This window comes from Panulirus ornatus, chromosome 16, assembly GCF_036320965.1.
Source record: "Panulirus ornatus isolate Po-2019 chromosome 16, ASM3632096v1, whole genome shotgun sequence".
Classification (NCBI taxonomy): Eukaryota; Metazoa; Arthropoda; class Malacostraca; order Decapoda; family Palinuridae; genus Panulirus; species Panulirus ornatus.
Genome location: NC_092239.1, coordinates 8,641,581 through 8,657,787, shown reverse-complemented (window position 1 = coordinate 8,657,787; position 16,207 = coordinate 8,641,581). Strand labels below are relative to the sequence as shown.

General features: G+C 42.4%; 1 protein-coding gene across 4 annotated transcripts in view; it reads left to right on the top strand.

Moving 5' to 3' along the window:
* The window catches only part of wake (wide awake), a 744,672-nt gene that overhangs the window by 586,775 nt on the left and 141,690 nt on the right, over positions 1–16,207 (top strand). For 3 of the 4 annotated variants that reach the window (XM_071671230.1, XM_071671229.1, XM_071671227.1), the window contains 2 exons: positions 9,184–9,406; positions 9,771–9,791. In XM_071671230.1, coding sequence (XP_071527331.1) covers positions 9,184–9,406; positions 9,771–9,791 — 244 coding nt within the window. The remainder of the gene's footprint in view (positions 1–9,183; positions 9,407–9,770; positions 9,792–16,207) is intronic. The other variant, XM_071671228.1, reaches the window with a different exon arrangement.

Below are 16,207 nucleotides of genomic sequence, written 5' to 3'. Positions count from 1 at the left end.
TGCTGTATTTCTTTGCAAGCTTTCTGTCTTTAGTCGTTGTTGTTACTGTGAGTTTTTGCTGTTGATGTCAGAGAGTGTTTTTGGGGGGAACATAATATTTGTTGTTGATTTCTGCTTTTTATCGGTTTGTTTACCTATATACACTTTTCCCCCTTGTCTATTCTCATGGATGTTTTTGTCTGCGTATTCATTAATCGATGAATTTAATGTGACTGGATGTGTAGTTGTTTTCTCTCACAGTTCGCCATTGTGCTTTTGTCACAGTGTTTTTGCACATGTGTTGTTGTTGTTGGCACGTCTTTGTTGTTCAGTATGGTTAGGTTTTGTTCCCAAGCTGGAGCGAGTGATTGAATAAAATGTCAGACAGACAGCAGCGTTAACGCTCCTGAAACATTCAACGAACGAGAGCGTCATATGTGTTGCCCTCCGGTCGCCAGAGCGCTCTTTTGTGCCAGCTGTGTCAGTCATAGGTGTCATGCGCTGTGTCAGTCATAGGTGTCATGCGCTGTGTTGGTCATAGGTGTCATGCGCTCTGTCAGTTATAGGTGTCATGTACTGTGTCAGTCATAGGTGTCATGTATTGTATTGGTTATGGGTGTCATGCGCTGTGTCATAGGTGTTATGCGCTGTGTTGGTCATGGTGTCATGCGCTGTGTCAGTCATAGGAGTCATGAACTGTATTGGTCATGGGTGTCATGCGCTGTCAGTCATAGGTGTCATGCGCTACGTCGGTCATAAGTGTCATGTGTCAGTCGTGAGTGTCATTCGTTGTGTCAATCATAGGTGTCGTGTGTCGTGTCAGCCTTGAATTCGTGGGCTTGTATCTGTCATCAGAGACGCGTTGGACGATTACGAGAGTTCGAATCCCCTGGCGTCTGGCCTGGCTGGTGCCCCTCTTAAAAACGAGGGAGAAAGGAAAAAAAAGGAGGGGAGGGATGGGGATATTACAGTTTGCATATATCAGACTATATCTGTAGATTTCCTAGTTCATGTTATTCTTTCCTTGAAATACGTTACGACGCTGTTGATCGTAAACAATAGGTTCTTTGGGGAGACCCAAGTATTTCCCACGATCTTTGGGGGTACCCAAGTATTTATGACGTTGTTTTGGAACAACCAAATATATGTGACGTTCATTGGGAACACCCAAGTGTTTGTGACGTTCTCTGGGGGTACCCAAGTATTTGTGACGTTTTCTGGGGGTACCCAAATATTTCTAATCTGTTGTCTATTCCATTTAACAAAATCAAACTGATGGAAAGAATTATGAACATGTAATATTCTTAAGTATTTATATGACCCATATAACAAAATAGATGTGGCACCAAAACATATCGCACACACACACACACACACACACACACACACACACACACACACACGTCGTGCAGTGATTAACTTTATTGACCATGAGGCGGCACAGGCCCGCCCGGGGTCGGTTTAGCATGGGTGTGAATCCTGGTTGCGACAGTCGACCAGCGCCTAACCCAGGTGTTCATCCTATCCTCGAGGTTCGACAATGAATAAGTACCTGGCTTAGGTTGATGTTTACGCGTGGGTATGTTTGTATCCCCACATAGGAGCAAAGACATGGTACGTATTTACCTTCTGTGGAGCAACACGAGTGTCAAAACACTCCTTCCCGTAACACAATGAGCAATTACAGACAGTAATCACACGTAACAGGATGGTAATCACTCGCGTAATCACGCGCATGAACGCACGACCGCCAACCAGTACGTCGCGTCGGGTCCCCCTGTCTCTTCTCCTTTAACCCCGGCCAGAGTAAAGCCCCAGCACTGACCTTGGCCAACCGCTCCACCTCACCCCTGGGCCAGGCTTCCCCCACTCTCCCCTGGAGGATGAGGAGGAGGAGAGACTGCAGCACAGCAGAACAAAATGTCGTGTCCATGTTTTGTTTCCAGTTAGGAGATCTTTCTGACGGTCCTGATGTTTTTAAGTAAGCATGTCTAGGGGATAAGATCTCTCTGCAGCTAGAGATTGGGAAGCCGTGTGGTGCTTCATTAAATGGAATAACTTTGTTCAGGGTTTTTTTTGGTCTCGCTCATCAACCTTCGATCTCCACGGCCTCCAACGTCTACAGGCTTTGTCTCTTGTTTGTATTGGAGGCGCCACCTTCAGGAGAGTACCAAGATGACTCAAGCTGTGGGATGTCTTTTTTGAAGTCAGGTGTAGTATGTACGTGAACTTACCGCTTCTGATCAGCTAACGTGTAATCCGGTAGTGTGTAAAATGGGTCCCAGTATGTCATGTTATTTATGGCGTGTTTCTGACGTGACTGTGACGTAGAGCCGTGTTAGTGACGTTGCTGTGACGTGTACCGTGTTGCTGACGTGTGTGACGTGGTTCCTCGTTGCTGACGTGACTGTGACGTGGTTCCTCGTTGCTGACGTGACTGTGACGTGGTACCGTGTTGCTGACGTGACTATGACGTGGTTCTTCGTTGCTGACGTGACCGTGGCTTGGTTTTTAGTGGTTGTTCCAGTAGCTGCCACTAGTGTTTTAAGACTTCACTACCAAATCATGAGGCTATCCTGAGACCCGGGGATGTGCTGAGATGAAGAGGAGAAGGCTGTAGGTGTCCTTGGTGGTGATGTATAACTACTGCCTCCGTCCTGGGCCCACGTTCACCCCTCCTCACTCCCTCACCCCTCGAGGATAAAGCTTTTAGTGTTGATTATGGGGACGCGTAGGGTAGCCTTCAGTGCCTCAGTGATCGTCTTTGGGTTCACACGGTCCTTTTAAGACCCCTCCCCCTCCCCCACCCTACCAAGACCCTCCTGGTTAACGTAGTTGATGACCTACGTACGCCCTTCATTGACCTTCCTAACCAACGTGACCTCCTGTAACCTCCTAGCCCAAAAAATGATCATAAGCTCTACCTCTCCTAACCCTGACCTTCCTAGCTAAAATTATCATCCCTTTTTGACCCCTGACCATCATTCTGCCGTAACATGATCATGATCATGACTCCGGGTCCCTTGTGACCCACAAAAGCCAGTAACATTTAAAAAAAAAAAATGGTCCACTTGTTCACCATGTCCCTGGTCCTGTATGACTCTCTCTCTCTCTCTCTCTCTCTCTCTCTCTCAAAAGAAGAAAAAGTTGGAGAATGAACGGAGGAAAGGAGGAGAAAATCACAGAATGAAACGTCGTGAGAGAGAGTGCGCGACTGTGGTAAATAACGGAGGTTGTCGTACAGCAGACCTCCCTCGAGAGTCTCGTCTGCCAGACGTAATGTAAGAGCTTCATAATATTCCCTCCCTCCGTCCGCCATCATTACCTCTCTCTCTCTCTCTCTCTCTCTCTCTCTCTCTCTCTCTCTCTCTCTCTCTCTCTCTCTCATTTACCCCATCTTCCTCTATTAGCTTTTTCTTTCCCGTTTTTTCCGAGCATTTTATTCTCTCGAGTTTCACCTGTCAGTTCGCTCCGTCTTTACCCAAAACCATTTCGTCTGTTCCTCTTTCTACAGCTCTGTCTCCATAAACGTTTGATGAACGTTTGTATCCACAAACGTTTGTTAGAATCATATTTCCACAAACGGTTCATGAAACTATATTTCCACAAACGGTTCATGAAACTATATTTCCACAAACGTTTCAGTAAAAGTCTTGTCTCCACAAACATTTGTTTCTAGCAGTCTCCAAAAACGTTTGATAAATGTCTATCTACACAAACCGTTGTTAAACGTCTGTTCCCAAAAGCCCAACGACAAAAGGCGGTCTCCACGAACATACAACAACAAAATAGTCTTCAAGAACGTTTGATGGACTATTACGTCAATTCTTCCTGCCCAGGTCCACTGGACGCGGGAAAAATATAGGTTCAATTTTGGGCCGTGTGGTGAGAGATGGGGCTCCGGTGGGGGCTGGGTTCCCTTCCCACCCACCAACACCCCCACGACTGCTGCTACCGCCGCCGCCGCCGCCGCCGTCCTCATCCTGTTTACCGTGGTTCCTCTGATCGTAAAATATCCTCGGGATTAGATATGAACAATTTTGCCCAATGGATGTGGGGGGAGAACTTTGTGCTTTCCCCCTCATGTGATTCTCTCTATCTTTCCAGAGAGAGAGAGAGAGAGAGAGAGACTACGACGCCTGTGCAGACGTGGTAATATCGGCTTTGTAGACCCATGGCTCGACTTTTTAGGAGACAGGAGATCGTACAGTACATAAAAGAATCTCTCTCTCTCTCTCTCTCTCTCTCTCTCTCTCTCTCTCTCTCTCTCTCTCTCTCTCTCTCTCTCTCTCTCATACGGAACTCTTCTCAGACCTGGTGGGCAAAAAAAAGGCAAATCAGCTCATATTTTCACAGTGGTAGATGTAGAATATAACAACTTGGGGTGGGAAAATGGTAAGAATAAACTTGACACATCATTTGAAAACTGTCATCACTCTGAATGACGTAAATTTCCATTTCCAACAAAATGGGATGGAGGGAAAATATAAGTTATTGATCTGATTGCAATCAGAGACTGGAATTGATGTCTTCGAAGACAATGACAGATGCCAATACGACAACATTTTTCTCGAAGGGAAGACAATGGATGGAGTTTGATGCCATTCGAGATGAAAAAAAAAATAGTATAGGGCTGCAGATGGAAAAGATCGGAAGAACAACAGATAAAGAAATATAGCAAAACAGAGAAAGAAGAAAAGAGATCAATGAGAAAAGTTGATAATGGCGAAAAAGAATATGAGATCTCATGAAAGAGAACTGTAATGAAAAAACATGGAACATGAACATAGCAAAATACAGTAAATTTAAAACTAAACTGTTTATTTTAAGGTGAAAGATGAAAATATGAAAGTTACCCCTTGAAAATTGTATAAGATGTTGATTGACCAGTGCATATCAATTTACCCGTGCTTTGGCGGCTATTGTAGAAAATGGGTAGACGAAAGTATATTCTGATGTTTTGCAGACAGTAACAAGAGTCTGTAAAATGGTAGGATTAGACGACCAATAAGAAAATACGAGGAGGCACTGAGTAAAATATAAAGATAGGCAGTAGAGAACCCGACAGGATTTAAGGAAGACAAATTTGAACAAGTAAGCCATGGAACAACAAAGTAATATACGTCTGACGTTATATGAAGGCCCAGCAATGTTAGAAAATGAAAATGGAGCAAGCATCAGAAACTTGAGGGTCATCATAAGTGAGAAACGTGAATCTAAGGAGCATCTTGAAAAGACAGTAATTGGTGAGGCAAGAAATGAGAGGTATGATAATGAGAAAACCCACTACAACAGGCGAGAAAAATGGGAGCTTGACGTCGAAGTTCATTGTCTCCATAAGAAGCAAAATTGGAGATAGTGTTGTAACGCCATCGGCAAGAAACACAAGTAAAACTAAAGGGATCGAACACCTGAACTACGAGAGGATTAAAAAGTACTGCAGCCATACAATATTGAAAGGAGAGGCAAATATATGGGATTTTACGCCTGGCAACGTATAGAGGAAGAGAACCCAGACACCAAAGTAATTAGATCAAGAAGGATGACTGTGGAAAGTACATGGATACATTATCTCTTTATTTTGAACGTGCTGACTTTCATTTAGGAACGATCTCTTTCAACCAGAAATTCTTTTTTTTTTTTTTTTTTGGAGTATCCGACATGACACGCAAAAATGAAGGGCACAAGGAAAAGAATAAATATATCAATTCTAACTCCGCAGGTGTATGGAAACCTGATTCTTAAAGGAAGTTTATAAGAAGAGGGGTAGACAAAAGAGGGAAGATGACTCCTGGGCTTTAATGCTACACGAAGGCATGATAGCAGTAAAAGTTTTAAAAAAAAATATCCCAGTGCGTCTGGTATCCGCGCGTCGAGGTGTCATTGGCTGGAACGCATGCAGACAGCTCACGAGAGCAGAGACCGAAGTAGTAGTACCTGTAGAAGCGAGACGTGGCACATCGTCACGGCGGACGAAAAGCCTTTAGCTTCCACCCTGGCTAAGAGCGAGGTGGGGGAAGAAGGCAGTACTTCATACTCGGGCGAATAAAACCCCAGTAGATTTGGAGTAATCGTTCTCAAGGAAAAATTATTACGGCACCTTTATAGCACCCGCCGGCATTTGGGAAGCCGATTTTATGATTTTTATTACGTGGGGCTTCCAGGAGAGAGTAGAGGATATGGTTATTCTCAACATGTTTATGTTATTGCAGAATTGTATTTTAGTTTCTAGGAATCTGATGGTCGGAAAAGGGTGAGATTTATAAAAAAAAAAAAAAAAAAAAGAGATATATAGGTAAGAACTGCGTTTTTATTCTGTCGAATTTAACAAGGTTATTGCTGCACAGGTTCGGGTTCAATGAGGAAATATGTTCCTTACCAGAAAAAGAGCGAGTATTTGTGTGAGGGGAGGGGAGAATTGAAAGTGAGTTGGACGCTGAGTGGAATAATCGGCGGCAAGAGTGAATACTGTTCAAAGACTGAAGACAGAAGGTCGTTAATGGAGAAAGAAAACAGAGTAGGCAGTATGACAAGAAGCCTAGCCGACACCACTGTGTTGTGATAAGAGACAAGCAATGGAGCGACTACAAAGGAAGGTGTGCGTCCGTGAAATTTGTGCTCATTTTGTACAACAAATGACATAAATGATATGTTCCCTAAAGTTTCCTAATTTCCAGTTTTGATAAGGTTTAGAAAAAAAAAATTGCTGCTCATTACCGCCTTCATACGTTTATGTGTCTTAGTCTTTCTCATCATATATATATATATATATATATATATATATATATATATATATATATATATATATATATATATATATATATATATATGTATATATATATATATATATATATATATATATATATATATATATATATATATATATATATATATATATATATAAGACCAATGTCCGAACTCCAGCACACACAATGGTGTCAACCTCTGGCCTTTGCCTTGTACAGTCGTGCTTTAGGACTAAGCATTATTCAACGGTATGACCCATATTCACAACGATACGACCCCGACTGAGTATGATGACCTGGTCTTTAACTTAACCATTACGGGTTGTTCATTAGTTCACCCGTTGTGCAGCTGTACTCGAGCCAGGTGACAGGGAGATTAAGAATGGGAAGCTGAAGTGTTAGGTTTGATGTGCTGCTGCTGCTGCTGCCGGCTCAGGTTCCTCTCTGCTGGTGTGCCGGGACCGACGATGCTGGCTGGACACAGCCTGAGCCTGTGTCACGTATCCACACACATTTCCACAGGAGGCAACAAAGGTCCTTAACTTCACCAGACTTCACTTACCCTAACCGCTTTCAGCTTACCATGTATCCCTCAAGCGACTAAAATATAAAGCGAATGCCCATTTTCTTTTTTCTTTTTAGGATGAAAAATGTTACTCAAACTTTCTCTTACATCTAGTTTTATATATTTCATTCATTATTCTATTACAGTTAGGCATTTAAGGAACTGGAGTGTGACATTTGCGATTACGTATGTCTCTGAAGAAACGAATTATTTGATCAATATTTCTGGTATTGGAGAGCATGCGCAACACTAACTGGATAAAAGCGAATATTTTCCTCTGCGTTTCAGTAAAAAAAAGAAAAATGCTTGTTGAGTTTTTGTACGAGAGTATTGTGTAGCCTATTTGTACCCAAAAATTCCGAGCTCTTTTAAGTCAAAAATGGAAAAACGAAAAAGGAAATATAATGTTTTTCCCCTGAAGTGCTAAATCCATGGCTGGATGAAGCTCAGAGTAATGCTTGATACGTTCATTTAAACATTCAGCTTCCCTGTCAGGCACCGGGAATCTTTTATAAATGTTTTTTTAACACATTATCGCACTCTTAGCGTACGTAGGTTAGGCTACGATACATTCCACAGTCCCCCTAGGCTACGTTGCATTCCACAATGATTTTTAATATTTATCGTCTTACGTTAGGAAAGGAATTCAAAGATAAATTGATATAAGTTTTCTCTCTAAAACCTCATCTTCGTAAATGAGAAAGGAGATTCGAAGATTTCGATAACGTAGACAATTGGTATGTCTCCCTCCCACTGCTTCTCATAATTTCAGTCGATGAAGCAGTGACTGCTGCTTGAACATACTCCATGCGTATGACGGATCTGAGACGAAATGACTGCTATCTTAACAGACTCCTTGCGTACTTTAGACGTAGAGACTGCCATCTGAAAAGACCCCTGGCGTATGATTGGCTTAAGTCTTAGTAGTAAGAAAAACACGGAAGTCTTATAAAGTCACACAAGACAGACATATTCAGTGCTGACCAGAGAATCAGAGAATACTTGGAAATTTTATCATCCATTTTCTGTTGATTATAATAATTGAGAGGTGTTTGGTTCACTTCCAGGGTTGTTTGGGAGATTCCCTTACATGACGTCACACTGCAGCATCCTAGGATGGTTTATGCTGGTTTACGTTCTGCATGTATACTAGTTCCTGCTGGTTTGAGATGATCAGTTCCCGCAATTCTGACGTATCAATGCCTCACCAGTTTATCATTCGCGCATCATGTTCTCTCCATCTCTATCATCCAGACCATGTTTCTCTCTCCAACTCTGATCGTTCATACCTAGCTCACTCCAGGTCTGTCACCCAGACCATGTCCTTCTCTGAAGTTTTATCCAGTCTCTATTTGTATCTCCAAATTCATCACCTTGACACTTTCGTGGTGTGAGCTTCAGGCAACAGTGATATGGTAGTGATGAAAATCTATTGTGATTCTCTTACGTATCTCAAAATCTCGAGACTTTTAACAAAACTGGGAAGCTTAAACTTAGGGACTCATGGACATCTCTTTAGGACCTGTATCAGGGGAATGTGGCATTAGCCCAAGGGAGCACATGCGCCATCGTGTCATGAGTTAACTCTTCAGTAACTCGGGAAGACGAGTGAGGTTGTGTTTTTTGTAGCGCCCGAAACAGCCAACGAAAACATCAGCAGCCAGGGTGCTCTCGTACAGAACTCTGACCAACCTGATCGCAAAAACTCATCACGCCACGGGGAATGACGTGTGTTCAGAGCTTGATGGGCTTAAGCGATTTGTCGATTTTACCTTTTCTGTCGATAATGAGTGTTTGAAGACTGGTGGTAATCTTTCCCTCTCTGTAAAATATTTAAACTATTTCATCAGCGTTCTTTCATCATTATGAGTAACGCGTGTTTGTCTTTTGCAGATTCTGGAGGTGGTGAGCGAACCAGCCCGGGCCGCCTCTCCTTCGGGGATGGAGAGGTGGCGGGCCTGTCCCCGCCCAGCGGCGGCTCCCCCGGCAGTCTCAAGGTCCCCGGGGCGGTGGCTGCCACCTCAGGAGGCCTCGGCAGGATCGCCAGACTCTTGGTGAAGGACACCTGCCGCAGCGGCGAGGACTCCTACAGGAGACGCACCCACTCCTTGGAGAGGTAGGCGAGGGAGGTCTTGCCTAGACCCTTGACTGTCCAAGTGCTCATACACAGCCCTACCCCTCTTACACTGCCTCACCACCCACTCTCCTCACACCTCACACACGTCCTAGTGTATGAGCACAACCTTAGTATAGCATTAAACTCACTAAAATCATTTTATAGTTATCAAAACTAAAGCTAATAGCAGCACGTTCACTGGTCACAATACAGCTTAACTCTCTCACTATATAATTTTTGGCAATAAAAGATCTCATTATGATTACTTTTTTCTTATCTAGTGAAAATCTGCTTCACTCTTCGGGTTCACTAAGTGTTATAATGACTTTCATGTAATTTTTCCCTCCTGTGTTTAAAATGGAAGGCGATTCAGGGCTCGCAAGTGGTATGTTCACCTCCTTGGAAGTGTCTTGTCCAGTGTCGTGGCGCACGGCAGCTGTCCTCGCCTGTCCCATATGTGGTGAAGCCTTACTGCTCCTCCTACCTGCCAGTCTCTCACGAGACCCATAGCACTTGTCATACACGAAGTCTCGCATCTGTAAAATAAAAGTACCTCCTAAGTTTTAAGCAGTTTGTGTAACTGTGGTTCGTAAGCTTCAACATAACCTGACATTGAGTCTCGATAACTTCACAGTGAGCTGCTTCATGGAGCAGTAAGGTTTCATTCACATCTTGGGTTCCAATTTTTTAATCTGCTTTTTAAGTTTCTTACTTGACTTGCGAGGAATTGATCCAGTTTTATACTTTTCGTTTTGTGTGGTGCGGTGCAGTTGGCTTGGTAATGATGTCTGCCTGTGCCCGTGGTGGTGTTGATGTTGTGATGAATGCCGTGTGCCGTGCCGTGTTATCGTGCCATGTGCCGTGTCGTGTGCCGTGTTGTCATTGTGTCACCTTTGGCCGCCCGGCACCTCCCCATTGCTCGCCGCCTCCGCTTGCCATAGATAGAGAGGAATGCATTCATCACCGCGAGTTTAACCTGCACCTCGCCAGTTCAGCCTTCATGTTCTGCATTCAGTCAAACGCGTATCTTCTCTGGACGGGGAAACCCCTAAACCCCAGCTGGAGAAATACGGAGGGAATACGATGCATATTAGTATAGCCTCACGGCCAGAATGTTTGAGGTTGGGTAAAGCTTATCCCACGGCCAGGGTGTTTGTGGTGTATGGTGGGCGAGCACAGTTCGGGTTGATGTACAATGTTTATGATTTTTGAAGTAGTGGAGACTTATGGTGCAAGGGGGGTCGTGCCACGGGTGTACACCGTTTGGGTCAGGAGAGTGAGGGGAGGTTTTCATTTCCCGAGTGAGAGCAGTGTATCAGCGGGGCCACCCCTCACCCAAGCGCTGCAAGTAAGCCTCAGTGCGTCCGGCGAGGGAGGGACCCTGTGTACATATGCTAGGTTTATTGCTCTTGGCTCCTAGAGCGTTATTATGCCAACACCAACCAATGTCAGGCATACATATGCAATCATATATACCTCCCGTGCTGGCAGTGATAGCAAGCACTCTCGGTCATCCCTTAAGACCCGATCCTCGGGATCCTGTGTCCCTTAGGAGCTGCAGGTGGATGAGGAGGAGGAGGAAGGACACACCCAATCAGGGGAGGTGTCCTCGAGGATATGGCAGAACAGCACTACTGACGAGGTGCTAGAGTGGTGGGCGTCGCGTGGCGCCGCAGCAGATAACCTGAAGCTGAGCGTTATTAGGTTTTCTCCTGCGGTGTCTCCGTCGTACAGGGAATGACCCAGGGAGGGACCTTGGCTTTTGAAAAAGGAAAAAAAAAATAAGTGGAATATCATATTTGAGAAGGTTTACATCTTTGATGATTAGATGAATTAGTAATGGCCATCGCGAGTAGAAAGACGAGAAAGCTACCAGGCCCACTAACCAATTATAAGTCCCTCACCGTTGTAATCGGTTTTGCAATTTGGTCACTGTAATCACTTATTTGATACGATAATTCTGTCGCCTTATTATGAATATTGTGTAGTTGTTAACAATGAGTGCAAAAAGTACACAAGTAGCGAGAAAAAATAACAAATAAAGGAAAATACGAAGTGTCCAGCGTTGTCGTATAATCACATCTGACGTAATCACATCGTCTGACGTAATCACATCGTCTGACGTAATCACATCGTCTGACGTAATCACTTCGTCTGACGTTATCACTTCGTCTGACGTATTGATTATACGAAAGCGCCTGACGCTTCGTATTTTCCCCTTCCTTTGCAGTTCTAGCTGCAATCACAATTTATGTGCATTTGAAAAATAGCTCCGTTTTCTTTTGTTTTTTCCAAGTCTTCATCAAAACCTTCGAGATTTATAACGTTTTCTTCTCGTGTCGATTCTCGTCTTCACGAAAAGGAAGAAAATCTTGCAAATGAAAGTGGTTGTCCCGAGATGCGAGCCAAGATAACCTTATATAGAGTAGCGTACTTCCTTTCTCTTTCGGAGGGACGTGAGAAGCATTCTTGACCTTAGAAATGCAAGTTCATTTGAATCAAGGCAATGCATATATCGCCCATTTTCTCTTTACGAATTTTCTCTTCTCACCTCTGGGCCTCAAGCCTAACCTCCAGCGTCAGTTAACATCTCGTAACGCGGGAACTTCTGTATCGCTGTAGATAGGTAAAAAAAAAAAAAAAAAAACTGAGGGTATTACATAATGCGTTTTGAATCAGTGATGGAAGGACGCTTCATAGGAACCTACTGAGGTCTTCATAATACGCAGTCATTTACCCCCTGATCAGGAGGTGCAGCTAGCTCCTCCGGCCTTATACAGCGGGCTAAAACGTAAACTCTGATGCAGATATTATTCTCCAAAAAGTGAACTGAGAGCCATTAGCGTTCCAGAGATGGTAAAAAAAAAAAAAGTAAAACTAGGATAGACGGTTTATTGTAGTCAAAGGCACAATTTCCAGATATTTCCAGCAGTCTCAAAGTCATACATTGTATCTACAAAGCATCGCAAACTGGCAAAACAGACGTATTTGGCAGAACATTTTGGTTTGTTTTTGATCGAACCGATACCTTTCTGGCCAAACATCGTTCTCGGCAGTTAGAAATTCTACGTAGAAGGATGATGACCCTGTGTCAGAGTGCATGCTCTCAGTCATCCGTAGAACCCCGTGGAAGCAAGACCTCCTCATCATGGATTATATATTCGTGTGATGAGAAGCATTTCATACATAGCTTCCTTGCGGTGCGTCCTCAAAGCACTTGGGTATATATATAGAGACAAGCTTTGAATGTCTTTATTGGCTGCTAGCTGGGGGAACAGGTTGTTGTGGGGCTAAAGAATTTAGGAGGGTTTTGTTGTAGTGTTCTCAGGGCTGCAGCTATAAAGTTATGAGGTTATGAAAACAAAAGAAACGTAGGATGATAAAGCCTCTAGATTAGGTGAGGTGTTCCTCTTCAGACCATCAAATATTTCCTCATAAATATTCCAAGTTCTGCCGGATGGAAATAAAGCTTTGTGAATATCTTTCTTAATTGTTGACAGGAGGAAAGATGGGATTTAAGACGCTGAAAATCTTGGGAGAGGTAAAGTTGGAGCACTTTTGGGGGTCCGGTAATGAAGAGACGCTCAGGAAAATAGGGAAAGAAATAAGAGAGTAATGTTAGACTTGGGTTCGACCGAAGTACAGCATTGTTTTTAGTCAGTCCGGTGTGTTCTGAGGAGCTGGAATTTAAAACCATGAATATCTGCATTGCTGAATGGCGCGGCGGTTTATTGGAGATGAATTTGGCGAAGGGTTTATTGGACGGGTCTTGCAAGAGCAGTGATCGCGAATAGGTAAGAAAATGAGGAAAAATAGAAGGGTCGTGATGAATACTAGGGATCAGCAGGGATCCAATATTGTCCTCTATCCATATATATGAAGAGAGAGAGAGAGAGAGAGAGAGAGAGAGAGAGAGAGAGAGAGAGAGATTAGTGTTGCTGTTGGATTTATATACATATGTATGTTGATGGACTTCATGGTCATCAGCAGCTTGAGATCAGTAAAATAAGCTCCCTGTTATTTGAAAAATATTTTTAGGTAAAAAAAAAAAAAGCTAGATTTGATTATTCACACGACAGAAAATGATGAAAATGGAAATATTACGTAAAACTTTTAAAGACTTAAAAGTTTTATGTAATTTTTTTTTTATTATTTTCTGCCGTGGACATTTAAGCGGAGAAGCAGATTTTTGTCCACCATTTTTTTACATTTTAATCAGTCTATGATAAATTGTGTCATATTTTTTAGACATGTTTTTTAGCTGAATTAAAGTAAGACCCGTTATCAAGAAAACATGTATTAAGTCCGTGAATAGCCACGTTGGTTTTTTTTTTTACGCACGCTTTCTCTTTATGTTTTATGTATTTTATCTTTCTTTAGTTTATATATGTATAATTTGCGTATAGTTACCGTGTATATTACCAAATTTACATTATCATACTCGATGCATAACGCCAGTTGAAAACAGCCAACCTCATATTTAATTAAACTTCATTAGTGTATCATTGATATTATCGTTGAATTTCGAAAGATGTTGGAGTTGTTATGTCCATTCAGGTGGCTCAAGATATGAAAAATACGAGACTGAATAAACCTCAGGCTAAACGCTCGTGCTATGAAATCAGTCTATTAAATGAATAGGTGCATTCAGCTGACTTTTAGTCGTTAAACATATATATGTTGGTAAATGAGTCATATCTCCGTATCTCTCTCACTAACAGCACGTTCTTAGATTATCTTGTTCAACGCACGTACATTGGTAGATTTAATGCCAGAGCGAAGGGCGTTCGGTGGAATCTGTGCAGTGCGTCATAGTATAGCAGAGCACAGATTTATAGAAGGACAAGCCAGGCAGGTTTCTTGGTCTAAATCCAGATGACAGGAGGTTATGAAATGAATGTTTGGGAAGGATTTGTTGGAGAGGTCTTCAAGTATACGGTGGGCAAGAAAACGTAAGGAAAAGAGGAAGAAAGTGTATAGGAGGAACAACACATCCTTTGGCGCCCAACCCAAGTCTCTCAGTTTCAGTCAGTCAGAATTCGCACGTTCTTTTCACATTCGTCTTTGGATATAGCGAGTATCGGGTGTTCTTAGTACATATTAAGCGCGATATTGTTGTTGTACGTTTTAGGATTTAATGGCTTTCACGTGATACTTGTACAAATGAAGCCAGATATTGTTGCGTAATAGCTACACATACACACTGTAAATAAAAAAGATGTGGAGCTTACCATTCTCTGTTTTCTAAATGATGCAAGATGACTAGGCTTCAGACTTGTATCGTCTGTTAACTCGAAATGACGGGTTTTTTTTTTTTGGGGGGGGGGAGTTTTTTTCTTTTCATTACTTCCCCATTTATATAAGGATGCGGAGGAATTAAGATAATAGATTCATTGTGTAACTCTGTTACGGAAGAATATTGGAACTCATTAGTCTTAATCTTTTCATCGTATTTCTTAAGTTTAACGCTCAATTTCATATGAAATCATGTAATTTATGCCTTCTTATTGCAGATGATTTCAGAGGAAACAATGCTATTTATCTCTTGTCAATGAAGGTAATAATAATCATAATGGAATTCTAAACGATCTAGGAGATCCTAGTCATTAGCAAAAGTAAGAAACATTTTCCGTGCAAGTCTCCGGTTGAATGAAATGATATAATGGAATACGTTCAAAGTGCACACTTGAATCATTGTATGAATTTTTGCAGTGTAGATCACTGATAGTTAATGGTATTGAAAACTTTGATATATATATATATATATATATATATATATATATATATATAACTTGATATATATATATATATATATATATATATATATATATATATATATATATATATATATATGCCCCGGAATCTCCTTTATTTTTATTGGGGCTCTTCGTTGACGTCTCGTACTGCAAATCTGGGCGTGATGAACCTTAAGTGTTAACAGCTGTTAAATCTATCGCCCGTCGCTGTTCGAAGCTCCAGCTTACCGTGGTCGTGTATATCAATGGCATTGAATATTCCGATGATAGCAATACTAATGATTTAATTGTGTCTCTTGCTTGACCTTGTCATCTATGGCATTACTGTGGCAGCAGGAATCTTTTGTGATCTCTCGAGCACCTGCCTGGCATGAGACACATCTACAACGTAATGGCCGGAGTCTGAGTGGCGTGGTGGTCGTGTCATGTGGCGGAGGAGATGGTGCAACGAGGGTAGAGCCTCCACACAGCCTTGCCACACCTTCAACCCTCACGCCCATCCCCATGTCCCATGTGTATGGCTTCATGGGATGGAGAGGGCCCGTGGTACTGGCTCTAGACCATGGGAGACACGTATCTCTCATGGCACCTGGCTCTCTTGTCATTGATCTTCCATGATGTTCGCCTCCTAGAACACCTTGGCTTTTGAGACCATATAGATCTGGTGATGCGTAGCTTCTAGAACACTCAGCCTTTCGTGATACATAGATCCTAGAACAGTTTGCCTGCGTGATATTTAGCTTGTAGAACATTAATCTTTTACGATCGCTTCTAGAGCATTTAGCTTCCGTCATAGTTTCTAAACACTTGCCTTCGTGATAGCTAGCTTTCTAGAGCATTTAGCTTTCGTGATACTTAGCTTCTAAAAGACTTAGCTTTTGTGATACTTAGCTTTTAGAGCATCTAGACTTCGTGATATTCAGCTTCTAAGCATCTTAGCCTTTGTGATTCTCAGCTTCAAGAAGGCTCCATGATAATCTCTAGAGACACTTAGCTTCTTCAAGAACAACTAACCTGCACACAACTTAGCTTCAAGAACACGAAA